We start from the raw sequence: 22119 nt of genomic DNA, 5'->3' as shown, positions 1-22119 counted from the left end.
GGGATCAATTAAATGCTCGCCGGGGACCTGCTGGAAGGAATCCTTCCTCGTTTTCTGGCAGCTGTGCTACATCACAACCAGGGCGTTGATACGCTTTGACCTTCCCTCTGAGAACAGGGGTCCTTCCTTTCCTCCTCCCCCTTCTTCTTGTACTTTCCAACCCTCCGTTCTCATCTGGAAGATCCGTCTCGGTTATTTCCTATTCTGCTTTGGAAAAAACGTCGTCTTCTCTTTTTATTTTTTTAATGGGCTGGGGAAAATGTGGCTTAATGTGGGAGTTACGATGGAAGGGTTAGTTTGGGTGGGTGGTTTGGGGGTGCTTTTGTCTTAACAACTTGGCTAACCTTGACTGGCTCCTCTTTTAGTGGAAATTTTAGCCTCCTTTCCATCTTTGATTTCCATCTTCTTGGGAGACCCGGAGCGCTCTTCAACATGGGGATAAAACCAAAGCAATGACATATTATTAAAATGCATATTTAAACTCTAGCTCTCACCAGGGCCAATTAGAGCGAGGAGCAGTGGTCAGGCGGGAGGGCCATTTGCCGGGCACTCAGGCTCAAAGGAGGCCTCGGATTTAATTGTGTGGCATTTGATAAGTTTCACCAGTTGCCTTTAATGCAGATCAGAGCAGAATATGACACGCGCGCTCAGCTTAGAGCTGCAGATTTAAGCAAATATGAGATGCGATTTGGGGAAAGAGGTAGGCTTGTAGTCATTATTAATCCTAATCAGAGTAGACCAATTTAACAGAACTCAGGATAGCTCAGTCGGAAGAACGTGGGGCTGTTCAGCTTAGGGTCATGTGTTTGAGCCCCAGGTTGGGCAAAAGATTCCTGCACTGCAGGAGGGTTGGACTAGATGACGTCCGTCCTCCCTTCCGACTCTACAGTTCTATGAAATAAAGGAATGTTACTGACTTAGATTAATTAATTTTAATAGGGAGAATACTGCTGCACTGATGTCCTGCTTTTTGAAAGTGTTACTGGCGTCTGGCTGGCCAACAGGATGATGGGCTAGATGGACCTTTGGCTCTTATATTGTCATATCAACACATTCAAAAACATAATAAGTCAAGAGGCAGAAGGTAAAATTCGGGTCTCTTCCCTGCCCCCCAGCACACAATGATGCACAGTACTCTTATTAGCAAGGGAGGATTATCTCAGGGTTATAAAAGGAGGCCACATCCAAAGGGACTTCCTTTGGGCTGATCCAGTGTTTGTACTGGAAGTGAACAAAGCTAGGACTCTCTTAAAATGCCGTTTAAATTTTTTTGGAAGCTGTGCATGTCCGGCGGTGGTGATGGTTTTCCCAGGCAGGATGCTGGACTAGTAACTGTGAAATGTTTCAGATGTTTGATATATGCTTCAGTTGCTGTGCTACTCCCCGAGAAGGAAACAAACCCAGAACAAATTAGGACCTTGAATTCAGCCAACTTTTTCCTAGCACCTAATTTTTAGTCACTAGGAAACCTCTTTTCCACTATGGTATCTGTGAGGCTCAGACCAGCGGCAGGTTATTTGCAAGCCTCTTAGCCATTGGCTGAGGTGTTGTGATGACACGGAACATTTATGAACATTCCAGTTGTTCGGGGTAGTGTGCCAGTAATAGAAATTATGCAGTAGGTTATAAGCGTGGGACTATGTTTCACATGTTGATCCAAAGTTCTTGGTCACATCTTTGGGTTGCATGCAGCTAAATCCTACTCAGAGTAGATCCATTGAAACGAATGGACCTAAGTTGTGTTAATTTCAGTGGGGTCTACTCTGAAAAGGATGAGCATTGTCTACATTCCGTTGTCTTCAGGACTTAATACACATTTCTTAATCTGCAAAACATCAGCAGTAGTGGTGGTTAAATAAAGTGGATTAGAATCATGCTGAAGTAAACTGCAAGCCTGCCCATTGGCCTGCAGTGCTAGGAATCTAATCTGAGTAGAACTAGCATTGACTACAACCCATTAACTTTGATGAGTTAGGTTAATCTGGAGGAATGACTGTGGTATTATAGGGTGGCATTCAGCTAAGTTGGACCTGTTGAAAATAATGGACCCAACTTAATAAAACTTAATAAAATTTAGTTTCATGCCACTCTGTGGTGTGTTTGCATTCAGCCAGCAGTAGTGCAACAGGAGCATTGTGTGCGTGTGCGTGTGCACGCGTGCCCCTGGCCTTACCCTGGTGCAGAAGAGAAGTTGGACAAAAAGCCCAACAGTGGGCAAAAGATTCTTGTATTGCAGGGATTTGGACTAGATGACCCTCAAGGTCCCTTCCAGCTCTACAATTCTATGATTCTAAGTTCTGTTCTTCTGGAACAGATCATTCCTGCTTGAAAGCCCAGTGTGTAAATGTGTCTGTAGTCCAAAGCATATGGGCACCAGGTTGGGGGAGAGGCTGTGTTAGAGTCGCAAATGCAGGCCACTTGACCCATAAGTGTGCACTTGAGCCACCCCTGATTGTGAGCCTGGCAGGGCTGTTAAAGGAAGCTTAACAGGACCCCCTATTTCTCTGTGTGTGGGGCTCTGAATAGTTTCCGCAAGGGCTGTTCTCAATCCCCAACACACACCCTCTGTTCCTTCCCCCTTCTCTAGTTAAGTATGATGAGTCCCTGAGCAGCCACTGAGACCAAGTAACTGCTCTTAGGTACCATAATGGCCATTAAATGATTTTTATGAGCTGAGATCGTCATCGTCCCCCTCCTCAGCTTCTGGAGCCGCACTCGAGGCAGTCCCGTGGCAGTTGTGTGTTGGGAATTTGCAGGCCACTGACTCTTAATTGATGCAATAAATTGTGACTTAGCGGGAAAGAGGTGCACTGCGACATCTAGCTGTGGGGCTGGATAGGCATTGAGCTCTGGGGGTCCCTGGCGAAAGCATCAATTGCTGGAGTAAATGTTCAATATAGGTGCTGTGCTCAGATTTCCAGGAATGGCTTCAATTAAAAACAAGAAGCAGGAGTGTCATTTTTGTTAGGGTGCAACTGAATACTTTGTTGCATATTTGGAACCTTCCTGTGTTGGTTGCTGAATACTGTATGTAAAATATTTGGGGGGGGGATGTGGAGGCATTTTTAGAGTGGCAAGTGGGAGGGGTATTTAACCCTTTTGTGCCTGCCACTTTTTTCATCTGCAGTCTCCCATCCACTGCTGTTTCCTCCCATTTCTCAGGGTTCCCAAGCACCATGGTGCATTAAACTATGGTTTATTAAACCATGGCATAGCATTACAATGTGAAACCTTGGTTCTCAAACTGCTTAGTTGACAAACAAATCGGCTCCCGAACGCCGAAAACCCAGAAGCAAGTGTTATGGTTTTTGAACGTTTTTCGGAAGCTGAACAACCGACGCGGCTTCCGCTTTAAGCTCCTGCAGCCAATCGGAAGCTGCGCCTTGGTTTCAGTTTTGGGAGTCGAATGGATTGCGTTTGAGAACCAAGGTTCCACTGTACTTGTGAGCCCAGCAGCTTAGCTATGGTTTATTAACTATGGTTAAAGATTACTCATTAATTAAAGCATCTACTTGGTTTACAAAATTAGTTAATGCTAACCAAAATTTAGTATTGCATACAAATCCAGTCTCCTGCCAAGCTAGTTAAGGAGCTATCACCACCCAACAGCTAAAGAGCTGTGGAAAAAGAGCCACAAAAGATTCAGACAAAGGCTCAGCGGCCTTTTCTGGTGCTTTTAATCATTCTGTAATGTAAGAAACCAAGGTCTAATTGATAATCTGCTGTACGCCGCAGCTTTGATGATGGTTTGTTCACACCATTAACATTAACTATAGTTTGTTTTGCATAAGGATTATGGAGGTGTCAACAGAGCCACACCAACAGATGACTGACTTTATTTAAAAAACCTTCCCCCTTCAGCACATCTTGATTGAGTCACCTAATCTGATCTTTTCCTCTTTCTCTCCCCCCTCCTCCTCCGACTCCGGATTTCTCCCCTTCCACAGAATCGGGGTCGCCTTGCTGAGAAGAGGACCATCCCCTTGCCTCCTACCAGGACCCCAAAGAAAGAGCTTCCCTCCATTTTCTCACACAGTGACGACAGTGAGGAGAGCGACAAGGTCAACGGTCATCACCCTGATGTCAAGCAAGAGGAGGATTTGCATATTAGTATCATGAAAAGAAGGTAATTTTGTTTATTGCGATTTCCTATCTCACCCCCACACCCCAAAGCATTGAGTGTGAGTTGATCATTTGTGCTCCTACCCCAGCGGTTGCAAGTTGTGAGACTGCAAAAAGTCACTGATTGGATGGCTGCATATCCCCTTTGAAAGCCATTGGTTGACATGCTGTGATGTCATGTAGTGCTCATAAAAATCCATATGCCCTGAAAGCAAGCGTAGACAGTAAGATTCTGTAATCACACTTCTTGTAGAAGAGTTATGCCATAAAAAACATATTTGTTGTGCTTTCCCCACTTCCCTGGTCATAATAGATTCCAGGGGCAGTGGGTTTGGTTTTCTTTAGAGGAAAGATCACTGGAGATTTGAGTGTCATTTAAAAATATTTGTGTTATTTACAAGTGTACAAGTACAGACAAAGACTCCATTGGAGCAGATATGCTACCCCTCATCAAGGGGGTCCCAGGTTCAATCCCCAGCATCTCCAACTAGGGCTGGGAGAAACGCTGGAGAGCTGCTGCCAGTCAGTGCCGACAATACTGAGCTAGATGGACCAATGGTCTGATTCAGTATAAAACAACTTCCTATATTCTACACACCTGGCAATGTAGCTGCCACGGGTAGAGGAGAGGCAATTTTTCCCTCTGGGGAAACAAAGCAATCCCTAAAGAGAGTCCAGACTTTGGATTCCTCTGGGAAAGCGTGCATTGTGTAATACCTTGTAACGGAGAGGCAATGAAAATCTATTGCAGCTGTGTCTCATTGCCCTCCACCCCCCAAGTGTATCATTACAGCTATTCTTGATCATCATCACCACCACCATCCTCTCCCTGCACTCGCTAATGCACAGAGTTGCTTGGATTCCGAAACAAGCCCTATAAAAACAAAGGAATAGGAGAGCAAAGGCGTGTAATTGCTTTTCTAGTTCTGTGTGTGAGGGGGTTTTATGTGCCTGTTGCTTGCCAGTCACTAAGTCGTTTTCCTCCCACTTTGCCGGGTCGCCAGCAGCAGAGGTCTGGGGAGCTGGAGTGGCACAGCATCTCCTCCCCCCAACCCCCACCCCAGCTGAAAAAGAAGCATCTCTGACTTGACACCCTGTTTCTTGTGGCCATTAGTTGTGGATGCAGTTTATTAATTCCGCATGTAAAGCTGGGCAATAGGTCTGCGTCCTTCCCCACCACGGGTGCGTGATGTGCTATGGAGCCAGGCACAAAGCGTCTCCAAATTGTTCATCCTTCCTTTTTAACTACCCATTTAATTCAGTGCCTCTGTTCCAGTAGCCCTGCTTTGTCTTACTAAGGAGGGAGGCGAATAGTTTGTTAGATGAATACCCAGGGTTTGCAAACCAATAAAATGCTTTTATCTTCAGAATCTTAATTATAGTGATTTGCTTGGGCTCATTGGTGAGAAAATACAGTCAGGAAAGAGAGAAGAGGAGAGAAAGTTTTAACTATTCGTCGTTGGCTTGGTCATCTACTAAAGTGGTTTCCTCTGAGATTTTGCAGCCCAGTTTTATGCATAACGTACACCAGTGGGGCTTGCCTCCCAGTAAGAGTGTACCTGTGATTTCAGCCTCGCTCTGTTTTCATGGAAGGTCTCAAGGCTAGAAAAATCCCCAGTTGACTATGTCCTTGGCTACAGATTTTGATTCTGAGACCAATGAGTTCAGAATACTTTGCACTTTTAAGCCAGTCTTTCTCAGAATAGTGCCCTCCAGTTGTTTGGACTCCAACTTTCCTCAACCCCAACCAACCTGGCCAATTGTCCAGGATACCATAATCTTGTTTGTTTTCTGCCTGAAGATCTCAGGGCATTTCACAGAATAAAAATACAAGATAAAACAACACAAATATACAATAAAAAGAAGAACAAAAGCAAAACAGGCTAATAACCCTCCTCTAGAGGTTCCCTGCCCTGTGTTAAGCCATGGTTTAGTGTGTCGAGAAGATGTCTGTCTAGGTCTCCTGGTTTTTGTCTTCCCTCTCTTCTGCTTTCTATGCTCCACTGAGAGAGATTGGAGCTTGGAAGCTTTTGCTATCCCTTAACTTGTTCTTTCAATTACACTCTGGCCTATAGGCGACCTGGAATTGCAAGTGAGTGGTCTGCCAGAGGAGGGCTAGCAGCAAGTGGGGTTGTTAGAGATAGGAAACTCGCTTCTTCCATGCCCAGCATAGGAATGCAACATTCAGTTCTTCTCTTGGTAGCCCCCAATAGACTAGTCAAACCTTTTTTCAGGTTAGTCCAAGCTCATCCTCCTGACCATGTGTGAGGGAAAGGGAGGAACACATGAGCCTGAGAGTAGGCCTGGCTCCACTAAAGCATGGTTTAATGTGATGTCTGAATATGGCCACTGAGTGTTTTTCAGTCTCAGCTCCTTTCCCCCCCCTACCCCGCCTACAAAAATAGTGCTGGCCTGCCTTACAGGGCAGGAATGAGGATGACTGAGATCCTATACCACTTCAAAATAGTACTACCGTATTTAACAGAGAATAATTTACAACTGTGTGGTTTGGAATATTAAGGAAGAGGTTATCTCTTGACACGTGGGGCTCAAGTAATTTATCTGCCTATGGGCTGAAAACTGTTTGCTTCCCTGAGAAACTAGCCATTCATTGATCTGCTTGTGATGTTAGTATTCCTTACTGCTCGGGGAACACTGCCGGAATAGAATGTTGACAGACACTGCAGCTTCCGAAGGTGAAGCAAAAGGTCATAATGCCTGATAGCATGAAAATCCTTAGTAGATACAAATGGTCAGGAGGTGGGGGAAGCGACAGAGATGCAGCCTGGGCAGAATAAGCTGAAAAGGAAGAGGGTAGTGGAGCCAAGAGACACAAAGCTCCGGGCAAAGTTACTGAAGGAAGAGAGGGAGAAAGAGCTGGCAGGAAGCAAATAGGCTACTAAGTGAGCAATGGGTCACAAGTCAAAGAGCAGGTGCTGGTATTTCATGTCATGAAGAGTGAGGAACCCTTTTCAGTCCGGGGGCCGCATTTCCTTGTAGGCAATCTTATGAGGGCCACATGCTAGTGGTGGGTAGGTCCAGAGTGAGTAGGACAACAGAGGTGACTCTTAGCCTTTGTACAGTAGCTCGGCGAGTTAGGTACTTCCTTGCATGCAAAGACAGGCTTTGGCGGATTGAACAGATGGAGACTAACAAGTTGATCCAGTGGTCGAGAACACAGTTTCTGCACCTCCTGTAGAGGGAAGCGAGGGGCAGATGCGGCTTGGGCTACATTCCCAGGTTGACATCTAGGAGAATGAAAACTCTGATCCTAAACCTCCGCTACCTGGACCCCTGGACTTTGAGCTTCCCCACCCTTGGTTTAAACTAACCAGCTGAGTCACTAATAAAATAAGAAGCTAAGTAAGAAGAGCCCTGTTGGATCGGGCCGGCCAGTAGCCCATCATAGCCCATCATCTTGTTATCTCTTGACAACAAGATGCCTCTGGCAAACCGGCAGAGGACCTGAGAGCAACAAGACTCTCCTCACTTGAGATTCATCAACTGGCACCCCACAATTATTTGGTGTCCCCTATAGTTTTTCTGCCTCTGGCTTGCGTTAAGTGGACCAACATTTTGTATCCTATTAGTATGTGTGTTTGAACGCGTAAGATCCTCACTCCAGCCCACCCACCCCAGAGACAGAATAGGAATCTGATGGAACTGTCTTCAGTTTCTATCAGCGACTAACAGCCACTTGTAGAGAAATCTACCTTTAGGTGCAGGCCCCTGCAGCTGACGTCAAGTGCCCCTACCAGCAAGAAGAAGCGCAACCAAAACACATCTTTTAAAACTGGCAACAGTCCTTTTGGCTTGGGGCTGGTGGGGAATGCTCTTTTAAATCGGCAGTCTCGCGGGTTGAGCAGGCAAAACAGCTCCGGGGGTAGCTGGGATATTTTATTGGTGTCCCGCCAATGTGCTGGGAGTTGTCCATACAGCCCGCAGTTATTCGAAGAAGAGAGGGGGAGAGGGTTGGGAAGAGAGACTACGGATTGGAACAAGGGAGGTGTGGAAAGATTGATGGATGAGGTTAAGGGAGGGTCAGATATACGTTTTTAGAATTCCCCTCATTTCGCCGCTGTTATTTTGACTGATGGGCTGAGTGTCTCTGTGGTTTAGCAGTGGGGGGGGGGACTTTCTGTCCGCCCCCTCCTCCCCCGTTCCGCTGCTTCCCCCCTTCCCCTGCCCCCATTTCCTTTCCACTTTGCCTCCAGTGAACCGGGTCACCGCGCCGTTCTTACCCAGACTTCCATCTTCTAATAGCAAAATTGCCAGCCTCCGTGAAGGCTTTAATGGTTTGGGGCTGTCAGTCTGTCAGCCGCATCCCTGGTGCTCTTAAGTGGAAATCTATTTCTGACATCCCTGAAGGCTGCTGCTCTTTGCCTCTCTAATTGATTGGAGTTCAAACCAAAGCAGCCCCCATTCTCCCACCCACCCCCCATTTTGCATCTCTGCTCCCCCACCCTCCTTACATGTTTCTGGCACTTGTGGGACGCAGCTGTGTGCAAAGGGGGCAGGGAGTGGGTCAGGTCTGTGGCTCCCATCTTCTCTGGGAACCTTCGTAAGTGGGAATCTCTCTACTGAGAATTATGCTCAACTAAATCCTCCTCAGAGCAGACCCATTTAAATTTATGTACCTACATTCAGTCATATTTATTACCATCCAAAGGGTCTACTCCCAAGTAGGACTAGCATTAGATACAGCTCAGTATCTCCAGCCAAACTTGTTCTTTTGAGGCTTTTATGGGACCATCTACCCACTGTGTGTGTTTGTTGCAAGTCGTCATGGTAGTGTATGTTACATAGATTTGTGTTTTATATTTTAAACGCGCCCCACAATCCTTGGATGAAGGGTGTATAGAAATGTAATTTAAAAAGATGATGATGATAAAAGATTCGTAAGATGCCCAGGTCTGGGATTTATCTTCCATTGACAGAAGGGCCTGCCCTACAATTGATCAGTCAATCAGTTTATTTAGTGTTTTTGTGCCCTGCATTTCAGCAACAAAAAAGTGTCCCAGAGCAGCTTACATACAATAAGTTAAGCAAGACAAGTCCCTGCCTGCAAGCTTACAATCTAAAAAAACCCCACTAAAGGTAAGAGAGATAGGGAGGGAAGAGGAAAAAAGCAGACTTGGGCACTAATCCTTAAAGTAGTAGTTCTATTAGGTAGACAATCTGCCCCCTTTTGCAAAACTAAAATGTATGTTATGCAAAATTCCATACAACAGTATGTACAGTATATTATTAGGAGTTTGCATTAAAATGCTGATGAGTTTTCATGGGGCCTTCAAAAACAACAAATCACTGGAGACTGATGTAGAAATGTGGAGAACTAAATTTAAGACTGGAAAAATGAGAAATTGAGAGGAATCAAAGTTGGTGTGTTCACTCATCCCTATGTATAGAGTGGTCTCACTCACTGGGTTGTTGTGGGGAGTGGAACTGCACGTTCCTATGACCCTTGTAAGCGAAGCCGTCGGGAGTCCCATACTCCCACCAGGGTTGTCAAAGGGGAGGAGCTAGGAGCTAGACAAAGAATGATCCAAGAAGTCCTCAACGGCAGAACAGGCAGAAGATAACAAGTGTTATGTTACAATGGCTGTGAAGGCAGATAGAACAGATTGCGGAAATTATCGAGGCATCTCTTTATTAGCTGCAGCCGGCAAATTCTTGCAACTCCTTGAAAGATTCCATCAACAGTATCTCTGGAAATTTTTACACATCACTTGGGAAGACAGGTGAACTACTGGAACTGGAAGAAGCAAAGATTCTTCAACATCAACTTTGTTGGACTGGTCATGTTGTGCAGATGCCTGATGATTGTCTTCCAAAGCAACTACTCTATTCCGAACTTAAAAATGGAAAGCGTAATGCTGGTGATCAACAAAAGAGGTTTAAAGACACTCTCAAGGCAAATCTTAAAAAATGTAGTATAAACACCGACAATTGGGAAATACTGGCCTGCGAGCGCTCCAGTTGGAGAACAGCCTTTACCCAAGGTGTCATGCACTTTGAAGATGCTCAAACTCAGGATGAAAGGAGGAAACGTGCTAAGAGGAAGGAACATTTGGCAAACCCTCCCCTTTATCAACGCCCCCACTGTGGAAGGACGTGTGGATCCAGAACTGGCCTCCACAGTCACTTACGGTCTCACTGTTAAGACCGTGTTCATGGAAGACAATCTTACTCTGCTACGAGTGATTGCTAAAGAAGTAGTAGTATAGAGAGGCGCTGTGGTTGGGACAGCGGGGAGGAGAAATCTCTAGGCCTGTTTGTACCACCATTCAAGGGCCCAGCTTCCTAGGTTCAGTTCTGGTTGGGCTTTTGCCACTGCATTCCCTGCCAGTTATCCTGTTCCTCAGCCTAGCCCTTCGGTGTTCTCCTGACATTTCCTCCTCCAGCACAGCTGCTTGCTGCCGCCGCCGCTTCATAGTAATGACTGTCACCCTAATAAATAAAATACATTTAAGATCCGTCTGGGAAACGAGCGCTGGATTTGATCCAGAGTGCCAGGAAGCGGCAGCGGGTCTAATGAGGACTTAGATTTGATAGTGAGCGGAAATGGCTACTTTATTGTGCTGTGGAACTGGCAGGCAGCGAAGAGGGGGAGGCTGAGTGTGTGCCGGGAGAAATCCCTTCCTAAAAGGGAGCCAGGTAGAACACCTGCTTTGCCCGGAGAATGCTCCAAGTTCAATATCCAGCATCTCCAGGTAGGGCTCAGAAAGGCTCCCTGCCTGAAATGCTGGATAGCCACTGCCAGTCAGTGTAGACAGTATTGAGCTAAAGGGACATTTTTTCTGAGTTTGTATAAGGCAAGCCCCAGAGAGCAAAAGCACCTAGGTCTATGTTATGGATGGTGGAGTAATGAGAACCTCTCTAGATTCGCACTCTGTGAAATAATATGCGAGCTGACACTCGGCTATCCAACAAATATTACACACAGAAACTATCTACAAGGGCGTTAAATTTCATGTATGGGTGAAAATGCTGGTATAAGTTGTGGTCTTTTTCCTGAGGCTTGTGCCCCAGCTGAATCCCACTTAGAGCAGACCTACAGTGGACCTACATCATGTCCATTAGCTTCCAACAGGTCTACTCTGAGTAGGGCTAGCATTGCATACAACCCAATATCTCCAACCAGACTTGTTCTAGTAGACCTGTTGAAGTTAATGGATGCTACCAACTTGTGTGCATTAATTTTGGTGAGTTTATTCTGAGGAAAACTTAGCCGGCTATAAACGCAGATCTCCTGCCTTTCTTATCTGTTTGTTAAACTCTTTTCTTTTCATTTTGCATACCTGCTGAAAAGCACAGGTTCCAGTGAGTCATCTAAACTTTCCCAGAGGCACTCTGTCTATTTATGCAGATTTGCATCTTGGGCCTTTAAGAACCTAACAACACCTTGGCCTGTTAGATTTCTGAATGTGTCTGATTTTATAGCTATATATTTTATGTACTATCAGTCTGTCTGTCTGTCTGTCTGTTAACAGTAGGAATGTCGACTAGCCATCCTTCCACACACAACTGATTTGTTTTAGGAAATAATAACAACTTGCTTTAGTTCCCATCATTCACTCTAAGGTCTCAGAGTGGGTTAGGTAAAGGGACCACTGACCGTTAGGTCCAGTCGCGGACGACTCTGGGGTTGCGGCGCTCATCTCGCTTTACTGGCCGAGGGAGCTGGCGTACAGCTTCCGGGTCATGTGGCCAGCATGACTAAGCCGCTTCTGGCGAACCAGAGCAGCGCATGGAAACGCCCTTTACCTTTCCGCCAGAGCGGTACCTATTTATCTACTTGCACTTGGATGTGCTTTCGAACTGCTAGATTGGCAGGAGCAGGGACCGAGCAACGGGAGCTCACCCCGTTATGGGGATTCAAACTGCTGACCTTCTGATCGGCATGCCCTAGGCTCTGTGGTTTAACCCACAGCGCCACACTTCAGAGTGGGTTACAGCACTTTAAAATGCAACACTTGAGATATAGAAGTCTGTCTTATACTGAGCCAGGCCACTGGATTTCTAGCTCAGTTTTGTTTATACTGCCTGGCATTGGCTCTCCAGGGTTTCAGACATGGGTCTCTCCTAGCCCTACCTGGAAATGCTGAGGATTGAACCTGTGACCTTCTGCATGCAAAGCAGATGCTCTACCCCAGAGCTACATCCGCTCCCTTAAGAAGCTGACAGGAAGATCCGTTATGCTCCTGTATGATCAAACAGGAAGGCTACCTCAAACTCATGGAAACTTATGAGAGACCTACGGGATTGAGGACCCAAATTACTATTGTGTCTGGTTTTTTTGCATTTCTAAGCAAATGCCTGGTTGTCTGTTGTAATTTTCTCACTAGAATGAACAATTAGTCACTTTTGTATTGGCTTATAGTTCATGCTTATTTATTGATACACATGTTTCTTGCATGTTTTTTATTTATTTAAAAAATGAAGAAGGAGCTGCCTTGTACGGAGTTGGAGCATTGGTCCTTTTAGCTTTGTATTGTTTGCACTGACTGACAGCGGCTCTCCAGACAGCTGTACCTGGAGATGCCAGGGATTGAACCCGGGATCTTCTAATGTGGTATACTGCCTCAGAAGATGGTTTGGAAACTTCAGCTAGTGTAGAATAGGGCGGCCAGGTTGCTCACTGGAGCAAGATGATTTGAGCATATAATTCTGATCCTGGCCTGACTGCATTGGTTGCCAATTAGTCTCCGGCCCCAATTCAAAGTGCTGGTTTTGACCTATAAAGCTTTAAATGGCTCAGGACCACAATACCTCAAAGGCCACTTATCCCCAGATGAACCAGTCTAAACCTTGCAATCATCATCTGAGGCCCTCCGTCGTGTGCCTCCTCCACGAGAGGATGGCAACACAAGAACGCGCCTTTTCCACAGTGGCACCCTGCTTGTGGAATGTTCTCCCCAGGGAGCTTCAGCTGGCAACTTAATTATACACCTTTAGGCGCCAGACAAAAATGTTCCACTTCAACCAGCCCTTTGGCTAGCATCCTATCTCCTTTAAAATACGGATTATTGGTTTGCTTTTGTTTTTCATTATGTACTTTTGTGTTTGATATATGCAAAGTTGGCACGCCACCCCTGAGCTTAAAGAGCTTTCCTTAAGACACAGGAACATATTCCGCACCCCTGCTCCCACGGCACATTCTTCCATGGTCTCTCGAGATAGACAGGTGCCAGCAACTACCGGAAACAGAGGGCACTGCCTTTTGCAGAGTCAGGCCTTAGGTCTGTCTTTGCACACAGTGATTGCCAGCTTCCCTCCAAGCTGCTTTCTAAGCCCTGCCTGGCGATGAAAGTGGGGATTGAGCCTAGCAGCTCTTGCATACAAAGCCCTACCACTGATTGGTGGCCCCTTTCCTAGGCCTTCTTCTGCTTCCCCTCCTTTTCCAAGCAGAGAGGAAGCCTTGCCTCTGGTTGTTGAGGGACACATCTGGCTTTTCTTATTAAACCCTGTGTAACTGATTGTATGTTAGCGGAAGGGCAGGGGAGGTTGCAGCAGAGAAAGGGAGCGTCAGCAGCTGCCTTGCTGCTGTTTGCTTCTAGCTCCCGCCCCACTCTAACCCCCTCTTCAAATCTCTCTCCCTCCCCCCATTTAATTATTAGTAATTTATAAGGAGCCTTCTTGGTCCCTCCAACCCACCCAAATACACGACTCGTGCAGCTTGATAGCTTGCAAATTATTAGTAATTTGATTTCAATTGAATGAATAACCCACTAAAATGAAACGCACATTAGCCCCAGAAATCTAATTGGAGATAACACCATAGAAACTAAAGGGGGGACGACGACAGAGCCAGAGCTTGGTTAAGCTACCCAGAAAAGGAAGAGGACAGGAGAGGGGGTAGGAGATAGAAGATAATTGGGATTTAATTTCATTTCTTACCTACTCATTTGTTTAAATATGGGTGTTTAATTATCCAGCTCCGCAGATAGCTGCAGTTGCCAAGTTATGAATATGCGCTCCTCACTGCAGCGCTTAATTTCACCTCTCTCTCTCTCTCTCTCTTGCAAAATAGACTCTGATGCTAGCCAAGCCGGCTTTGATGTTGAGCCATCTTAAGCCTTATTGGGGAGAAACGGGCGTCTCATGCAAAAAGGGATATTGTAGAAAGCTGGAGAAGGTTCAGATAGAGGGCAACCAAAAATGTTCAAGGCGTTGGAGCAACTCCCCTGCGAGGAAAGGTTACAGCATTTGGGGCTTTTCGGTTTAGAGAAAAGGAGGGCAAGGGGGGGGATTGATAGTGGTGTATAAGATCGTACAGGGTGTGGAAGAAGTGAATAGACAGAGGTTCTGCTCCTCATAATGCTAGAACTGGGAGATACTCATTGGAGCAGAATATTGGAATTCACTCCTACAGGACAGTGATAGCCACCAACTTGGATGGCATTTCAAAGAGGATTGGGCAAATTCATGGAAGATAAAGCTATCAATGGCTTAATAGCCAGGAAGGCTATGTTCTGCCTCCTGGTCAGAGACAATGTTTGTTTGCTGGGTCCCACTTTCTGGTTTAAATAGGATTAGACAAATTCATGGAGGATAAGGCTGTCAGCATCTACCTAGCCACTAGGGCTATGTTCTCCCTCTCCCGCCAGAGGCAGCATGGCTCTGAAAACCACTCGCTGGGAATGTATTTATTTATTTTTTTATGACTAATTAATAAAATTTCCATATCGCCCTTCATCTGAGGATCACGGGGCAGTTTGCAATACAGTGGTACCTTGGGTTACATACGCTTCAGGTTACATATGTTTCAGGTTACAGACTCTGCTAACCCAGAAATAGTACCTCAGGTTAAGAACCTTGATTCAGGATGAGAACAGAAATCGTGCTCTGGCGGTGCGGTGGCAGCAGGAGGCCCCATTAGCTAAAGTGGTGCTTCAGGTTAAGAACAGTTTCAGGTTAAGAATGGACCTCTGGAACGAATTAAGTACTTAACCCGAGGTACCACTGTATAAAAACACAAAAATACGTAGTAACAAATAAAAACAACCCATCACAGTTTAAAAGGCCATAGATTGTTTAATCAGCCAAAGGCCTGGGAAGAGAGGAATGATTTTGCCTGACGCCTAAAGTTATGCAACGAACGTGCCCGGCAAGTCTTCCTGGGGAAAGCATTCAGCAAGTGGGGAGCCACTGCAGAAAAGGCCCTGTTCCTTTGTTGCCACTCTCTGGACCTCTTGTGGAGGAGGCACACGAAAGATGGGCTTCAGATTATGATCTCAGGGTTTGGGCTGGTTCATATAGGGAGAGGTGGTCCTTGGGGTATTGTCGTTCTGAGCCATTTAAAAGTGGGGAATCACAATTGGGGAGTGTGCTGTTGTGCTCTGGTCCTCCTGTTTGGCCTCTGATGAGCTAAGCCTGAAAGCGAATCCACAGCCTCTAGAATTCCCATGCAGAAAATGATGATCCGGGAGCTCCAGCCAAGCCAAGCCAAGCCAAGCCAAGCCAAGATTTGAAATTACAAAGGAGTCTTTCCAGGACAGGGAAGATGGACTGGTAGACTTGTCACAGTTTCCCAGAATCTGGTGGGTGGAGGAAGTGGAGGGAAGCTGAAACCAGCCTGGAGATTGAAATTCATCAGCTGGTTAGTGACGGGCTTTAGCTCAGTTGTAGAGCATCTGCTTTGCCCGCCAAAGGTCCCAGGTTCAATCCCCAGCATCTTCTGTCCCTTGCCTGGAGAGCTGAAGCCAATCAGTGTAGACAATGTTAAGTTAAGGGGACCCTTGACCTGACTCTGTGTAAGGCAGCGCCCTGTGTTTCTAGCCCTACTGTGCCTGGACTTCCCAGGTGAGTTTGTCAGAGAGCCCCAGTAGCCAGTCAGGGGCTGAGCATCATCCCACCTGGGGACTTGATCCTGAATCTGAAATGAAATAGGTTGCCTGAGGCAGCCTTCAAAGGCTTGCTGGGGGTGGGGAAATCTCATCCGCTGTCACTTGTCAGCATCTAAATTTAGGCTGCGTCTTGTCTGGAATCTTGTCTCTCCAGCTTGCGGGCGGAACATGGAGAATTAATTTCAGAGGCGGGGAAAGGGCTAATGATTTATTTACAGCTGGAAGGAGTGTGACCGGGGTTTTTGTGTGTGTGTGGTGCAAGGCAGTGTTTGGGCTTCCTTAATACATGTCAGGTCTCGGCTTCTTCTCCTTCCTGGAAGATCATCTTGTTACTTGAGACACAATCTCTCGCTACCACCAGCCTCCCTTATCCACTGTGCTTCTGAATACATTTGCTGGGAATCTCCGGTGGGATCCTGCTTTTGTGGGATTCCTATTCAGGCACCTAGCTGGCCACTGTGAGGACAGGGTGCTGGACTATGGTGGGCCAAGGGCTTGATCCAGCAACAGGGCTCTCCTTACAACGTGCTTTTTTGCCAGCTTATTCAGCTCGCTTTTTAAAGCAGTACAGTGGTACCTCAGGCAACATACGCTTCAGGTTACAGACTCCGCTAACCCAGAAATAGTGCTTCAGGTTAAGAACTTTGCTTCGGGATGAGAACAGAAATCGTGCTTTGGCTGTGCAGCGGCAGCAGGAGCCCCATTAGCTAAAGTGGTGCTTCAGGTTAAGAACAGTTTCAGGTTAAGAACGGACCTCCGGAACGAATTAAGTACTTAACCCAAGGTACCACTGTACTTTGCCCTGGTGAAGGCATAACATTTCCTGGTCCCTTAATAGTTGAAGGGATCAGGTGTGCCTTACTTCTTCACTGTTCTTTTTCTTGCAGTAGATGAACAAGGCACTTCCTCACCAACCTCAGCCTGCCCTTAGCAGCCACCATGTGCCTGCCTTCTTCATAGTATCCATCCCTGGAGATGGCCCTTGGCTTTCTCCTCCTGGTTCTCAATTTTTGACAGATTGGCAGGAAGAAAGATGGCTCCACCTGACATTGGGTTCCCTGCCTTCTGCCCCACCATTCTCAGTAGGCCCCAGTCACCTCTGTTCCTTTCCTCCTTCAAACCCGATTCCCCCCCCAAAAAAAAACATTAACTAGAGTATTGTGCTACCTCTGTGCCAACATTAACTGTGACTAGCTCTAAGACAGAGTTTCAGGCCAGAGACTGAAGCTTGCTTGCATCCCAGGTTTAAAGGTAAACTGTGGTTTGTGGCAAATGTCTGTGCAGACAGACACTCTATGGTGTGTTTTAGCATTGAAAAGGTGGGAGAGGGTACACACAATACTTTAGACAGAGGCTACAAGATGGGGGAGTGTTACCACCCCCCTAGTCTGTGAGCCTGAGCTTCTCTGAGCTGTAACATCCTATTCAGCACCTGCGACTGAAAGTTCTCTTTCTCTTTCTCTCTTTCTCCCTTTCCCCCCTCCTCCTCCTCTCTCAACAGGATACATGCACATTGGGATCTGAACATCTCTTTCCGTGAGACCTCTTGCAGGTACCAATTTTGGGGCCCCTCTTTGTATGGTAGGCCAAGAGTTTATATAACGATGCATTTGGGGGTGGGATTGTTGGATACCACTTAAAAATCTGGAAGGCTGTTCTTGTAGGGGTCGACTGTGATTTGGGGGTTTCTTGCTTTTCGTTCTTTTCCCCCGCTTTTGTTTTTTGTCTTCATCAGGGCAATCAAAATGGGTGACAACTCATACTTAAATGCAGACAAGGGTAATTTGCACAACCAACTGGGAATGTAGAGAATTTGAGTCATGTAGACCCCTGGAGAGTTTGTCACGGGGTGAAGTGATCCACACGACTGATTTAGCACGCAGCCAAACTATCCTTTCTGGCAACACCATTTAACCTCTTTTTCATTTCATTGAAACACCATTTTGATGGGGGCGCACGTGCGATACCTTATCACCTCCCAGTCACACAGTCAATTCTTGCCCTCCAAAATGAATTGGGCACTCTGTGAGTAAAAGCTGGTAGGCACAAATCACGGCCAGCATTCTTCCCACCGCCCCTGGATAGGCAGTACACAAGGGGCATTCTAGGAGGAGATGTCATCGTAAGAGGGGCCAAAAGCAAAATGTCAGCCACTCATTCTTAAGCACCCTTAAACCTTTCAGGCAACTTCACTGCTGCTCTGAAACAAGCCCCCTCATTTCACCACCCAGCAGTAAGCAGCAGGTTTGACAGTTCAGCCACATGGCACATACAAGTCAATCCCCAGTCCTCCATCTATTCTAGGTAGGTGGTATTTCTGGGATGTGAGGTGGGTTGGGGTGTAAGCCAGCCTTTCACCCCCAACATGGCACCCCTTTCCATTGACGTTGACTCCCAGCTGTTCTGGCTGGAGCTGATGGGAATCGTAGACCAAAACATCTGGAGGGCATCGGATCCAGGAAACCCTGAGGTTCACTGAGGTCTTTTTCCAGAGGCAGCCTGCCTCCGAGGTTAACCATTGTCCTGAACTGGTCCCACATTATGTCGCGCATACTCTATTACCTTGCACGCCTGTGGTTGTTTTGTCTTGTCTCTACCCTTTGCAACATGTCTGGGAACAGCCTGACTTGATTTTACCTGCCTTCATTTCCCCTCCTTCCTTTGATCTTCCTTTCCAAGTCTGCAAAGGTGCCCTGCCTCCTCCCCCCTAAGCAGTCTGGTCACCTTGGAGTTGCTGTCTCTGTTGTCCTCGATGAAAGAATGCTTAATTAGATACAAACAGGTCCCATGCATTCTCGACGCCAAAACTCCAATGCTGGTGGGGAGGTTCCTTCTGCCCCCCTCCCTTTCCTGAAAGGGGAAATATTTCAGTCTCCTGAGTTCTCCAGGGTAATCTTTTCTCTTCAGTACTTTGAAGCCATTCACACAGCTGATATAGTAGTGCCTTAAGTGTGTGTCTCTATCTTTTTTAAAGAAGCGGCTCCATGTGGTGCCGTTCCCTTTATTTCTTTTTTTAAGCATCGTTAGAAGCTTTCTTTTTTCAAGAATCAAAATGGTGATACTTTTTCCCTTTTTAGACTTCCCCAACACTTAAACAAAAAAAATCAAGCAAAGGGGGTCTGTCAGGATCCCAAGTTGGACTACAATTCCCATCATCTCTCGCCATTGGTTGTGCTGGTGGGGGCTGATGGGAGTTGGGAGTCCAACACCTTATAGCACTACATTGGCTACCCCTAGCCCAGCCATTCAGGGAGCTGAACAGCTTCAGTGGGCTTCCGGTTTTTGCTTTGCGAATCCAAAGTAAATTGTTTGGGTCTTACAAGTAGGTACACATCATACATTTAAAGCACACACACCCCTGCCACAAGCATCCTGGGAACTGTAGTGCTGGGAATTTTAGCTATCTGAGGAGTAAGCTGTAGTTCCCAGAGGGAAGCAATGCACTTTAAATTTGCTTTAAATGAATGATGTGTATGCAGCTTACATCAGCTGTTTTAATTGCTTATATGTAAATAGCTCTGGGAGCCTTCTTTGGCTGGGGACTATTGTTCTAAATAAAAATTTAAAAGCGCACGTGTCTAGGACACAAGCTCTGGGCATTCAAGTATACAAAGGTGTACTTACACAAGTAAAAGGTTTCCTCATGGCTGTGCTAATGAAAAAACACGGCTTCCCCCAAAGAATCCTGGGGGGGGGTATAGTTTGCTTAGGGTGCTGGGAATTGTAGCTCTGTGTGGTGCAAGCTAAATGTGTATATGGTGTGTTTGCAAGGTTAGCTCTTGCTAGAATTAAGTCTCCTTGCAAGGGAGAATTGGCCAAATTAGCAAGCATAAGGAAAAAGGAATAGCTGCTCAAAGTTGTGCTTCCAGCCTGATTGACGCATGCTTCATGTTTTGTCTGTGGCGGGTGAGACAGTAGACAGGAATGGTGGCGTGGGTGGCACATCACCACATCTGTCAAACCTGCCCTTCGTGTGATCTTAAAACATTTAATTGGTTGGTAAGGGTAGGACAGGACGGAGGCTATGAAACTGAGGAGCAGGGTGGTCAGTTTTTGTTTCTCTCAGTTGCTTCCGTTTTCCATTCTTAAATTGAGTTTCTCCACATTTCCACATTCTAGTGTGAATTTCTCAAAATAAACACGTTTTTGTATGCAGCTTTGCCTTGAGCGATCTTCCCTACCTTTGTCTGTTGTTTTCACCAATACACACATTTTTATGTATACCCTCTACTTTATGCATTTTTGTACACATTCATTGGCTGGAGTGCAAAATTTGCAAATTCTGAAGGGAACTGTATTTCTGTTCATGTTTTGGTTCGAGAAGTGCAGATTATTAAAATGCCAGCAAAACTAATTGCTCCTCCATTCCTACTGCGGGGCTGCTGACCCTGTGGTGGTACAGACAGGTCACAGTACCATTAACCCTTTGCAACCATAGCACTGGTTTTTATTAACTCTGGCTAAGCATTAATATCCAATTTCCTAAGAAGAGCCCCATTGGATCAGATCAGAGCCCCATCTCATCCACCATCCCACTGGACAACCTATGGGAAGCTCACCTAAAAGTCATGCCTTAAGTATTTCTCCTTGTATCAAGAGACAAAATTATGGACTCAGTGTGGGTTTGGAAACCAAGGCTAGTGTTAAGGTGATCCTTGAGGTGGTACAATGGGTTTCAAGCCAGGGATAAGATTATTTCTCCACCTCTGTAGACTCTGTTTACAAAGGGACAGCAGGGGTCTTGCTGGTGTCTCCCTATAAACACCTTATGAAGGCAGGACTTTGCTTGCTGAGCTAGCCGTGGCTTTACTTGGTGTGTGGTGGTGGGGAGGGGAGGCTCTGAACTTCAGTTAGGATGACAAATTCTGGTTAGTGCTAATTGTGTTGAGGTGTTAGGTCAGCACCAGACTGTGGAAGTTACAAGAGAACTGGAAGGGAAGCTGTTGCATCTTGGATCTGTTTCAAATTGAGTAGCTCAATTGGTAGAGTATGAGACTCTTAATCTCAGGGTTGTGGGTTTGAGCTCCGCATTAGGCAAAAGATTCTTGCATTGCAGGCGTGGGACTAGCTGACTCTCATGGTCCTTTCCAACTCTACAATTCTGTATAGAGAATTTTTGAAGGCTGGGCTGTCCCTACCAGTTCGGCCTATCCACATGAACCAGCTTCAATATATTAACAGTATTGGCTTCTTGATCTGATCTTCTTAGAACTTTTCAACTTTCTGCTCATACCTTTAGGACAAGGGGAGGAACATTTTTCATCCTGAGGGCCACATTTCCCTCTGGGTAACCATCTGGGGGCCACATGCCAAGGCCGGGTGGGACAGTTGGCATAGCTTAGCATACAGAGAGAGTGATAAATTTGATGAGAGCATTGAATAGGTGTTGGGTTCTTGTTCTCTAATCCCCACCCAGCCATGAAACCCGCCATGTGGGTTGCGTTCAGCTAACTCCTACTCAAGTAGACACACTGAAATAAGTGGATCTTAGTAATGCCCATTAACTTCAGTGTATCTACTCGTGACTGGGACAAGCATTGAATACCCCCATGACCTTGGGAGTGCCACTGTCTCTTAGGCTGACGTACCTTTATTGTGAGACCCAGCGTGGCACAGTGGTTAGAGTGCCAGGTTGGGACTTGAAGAAACCAGGGGTCAAATCCTCACTTGGCCATGAAGCTCACTGTGTGTGACCCTGGTCCAGACCCTACCTTTCAGCCCAGCCTACCTTGCAGAGATGATGTGAGGATTGAATGAAGAGTGGCGGCGGGCGGGCATGGGCATGCATGCCACACCTTGAGCTCCTTGGAGATAAAGGTGGGATATAAACTCTTTTTTTTTTTTAAAGGATTTTTAAAAAGATAAAACAGGATCAATGCCAGCTATCGTGTGTGTGTGTGTGTGTGTGTGTTAGTCACAACCTGTTTTACAGAAGCTATTTAACACTTCAGGTATGTTCTTAGCTCTCTGGAACACACAAGCTTGGCTATGCAGGACCTCATCCAGGGTGTCTTGATTCTTTCTCTTTCTTGATACTCATCTTCCTGAAAGAAGACATTACAAAGACCAAGCCAGGCCCAGGCTGTCTCTGCCTTGACATCTCGTGCTGGTTGCTCAGCTGCCGTACCAGGACGTACTTCCTGTAGGT

The 22119-nt window shown here is 46.3% G+C and overlaps 1 protein-coding gene across 13 annotated transcripts in view; it reads left to right on the top strand.

Annotated features, from left to right (window-relative positions):
• Positions 1–22119, top strand: part of SAMD11 (sterile alpha motif domain containing 11) — a 321250-nt gene that overhangs the window by 206432 nt on the left and 92699 nt on the right. For 12 of the 13 annotated variants that reach the window (XM_082229928.1, XM_082229931.1, XM_082229922.1 and 9 more), the window contains 2 exons: positions 3948–4126; positions 17473–17523. In XM_082229928.1, the coding sequence (XP_082086054.1) occupies positions 3948–4126; positions 17473–17523 (230 nt within the window). The remainder of the gene's footprint in view (positions 1–3947; positions 4127–17472; positions 17524–22119) is intronic. The other variant, XM_082229924.1, reaches the window with a different exon arrangement.

This window comes from Podarcis vaucheri (assembly GCF_965113315.1).
Source record: "Podarcis vaucheri genome assembly, chromosome: 7".
Classification (NCBI taxonomy): Eukaryota; Metazoa; Chordata; class Lepidosauria; order Squamata; family Lacertidae; genus Podarcis; species Podarcis vaucheri.
Note: the sequence above shows the minus strand (reverse complement) of the source record. Positions and strands in the feature narration are given on the sequence as shown.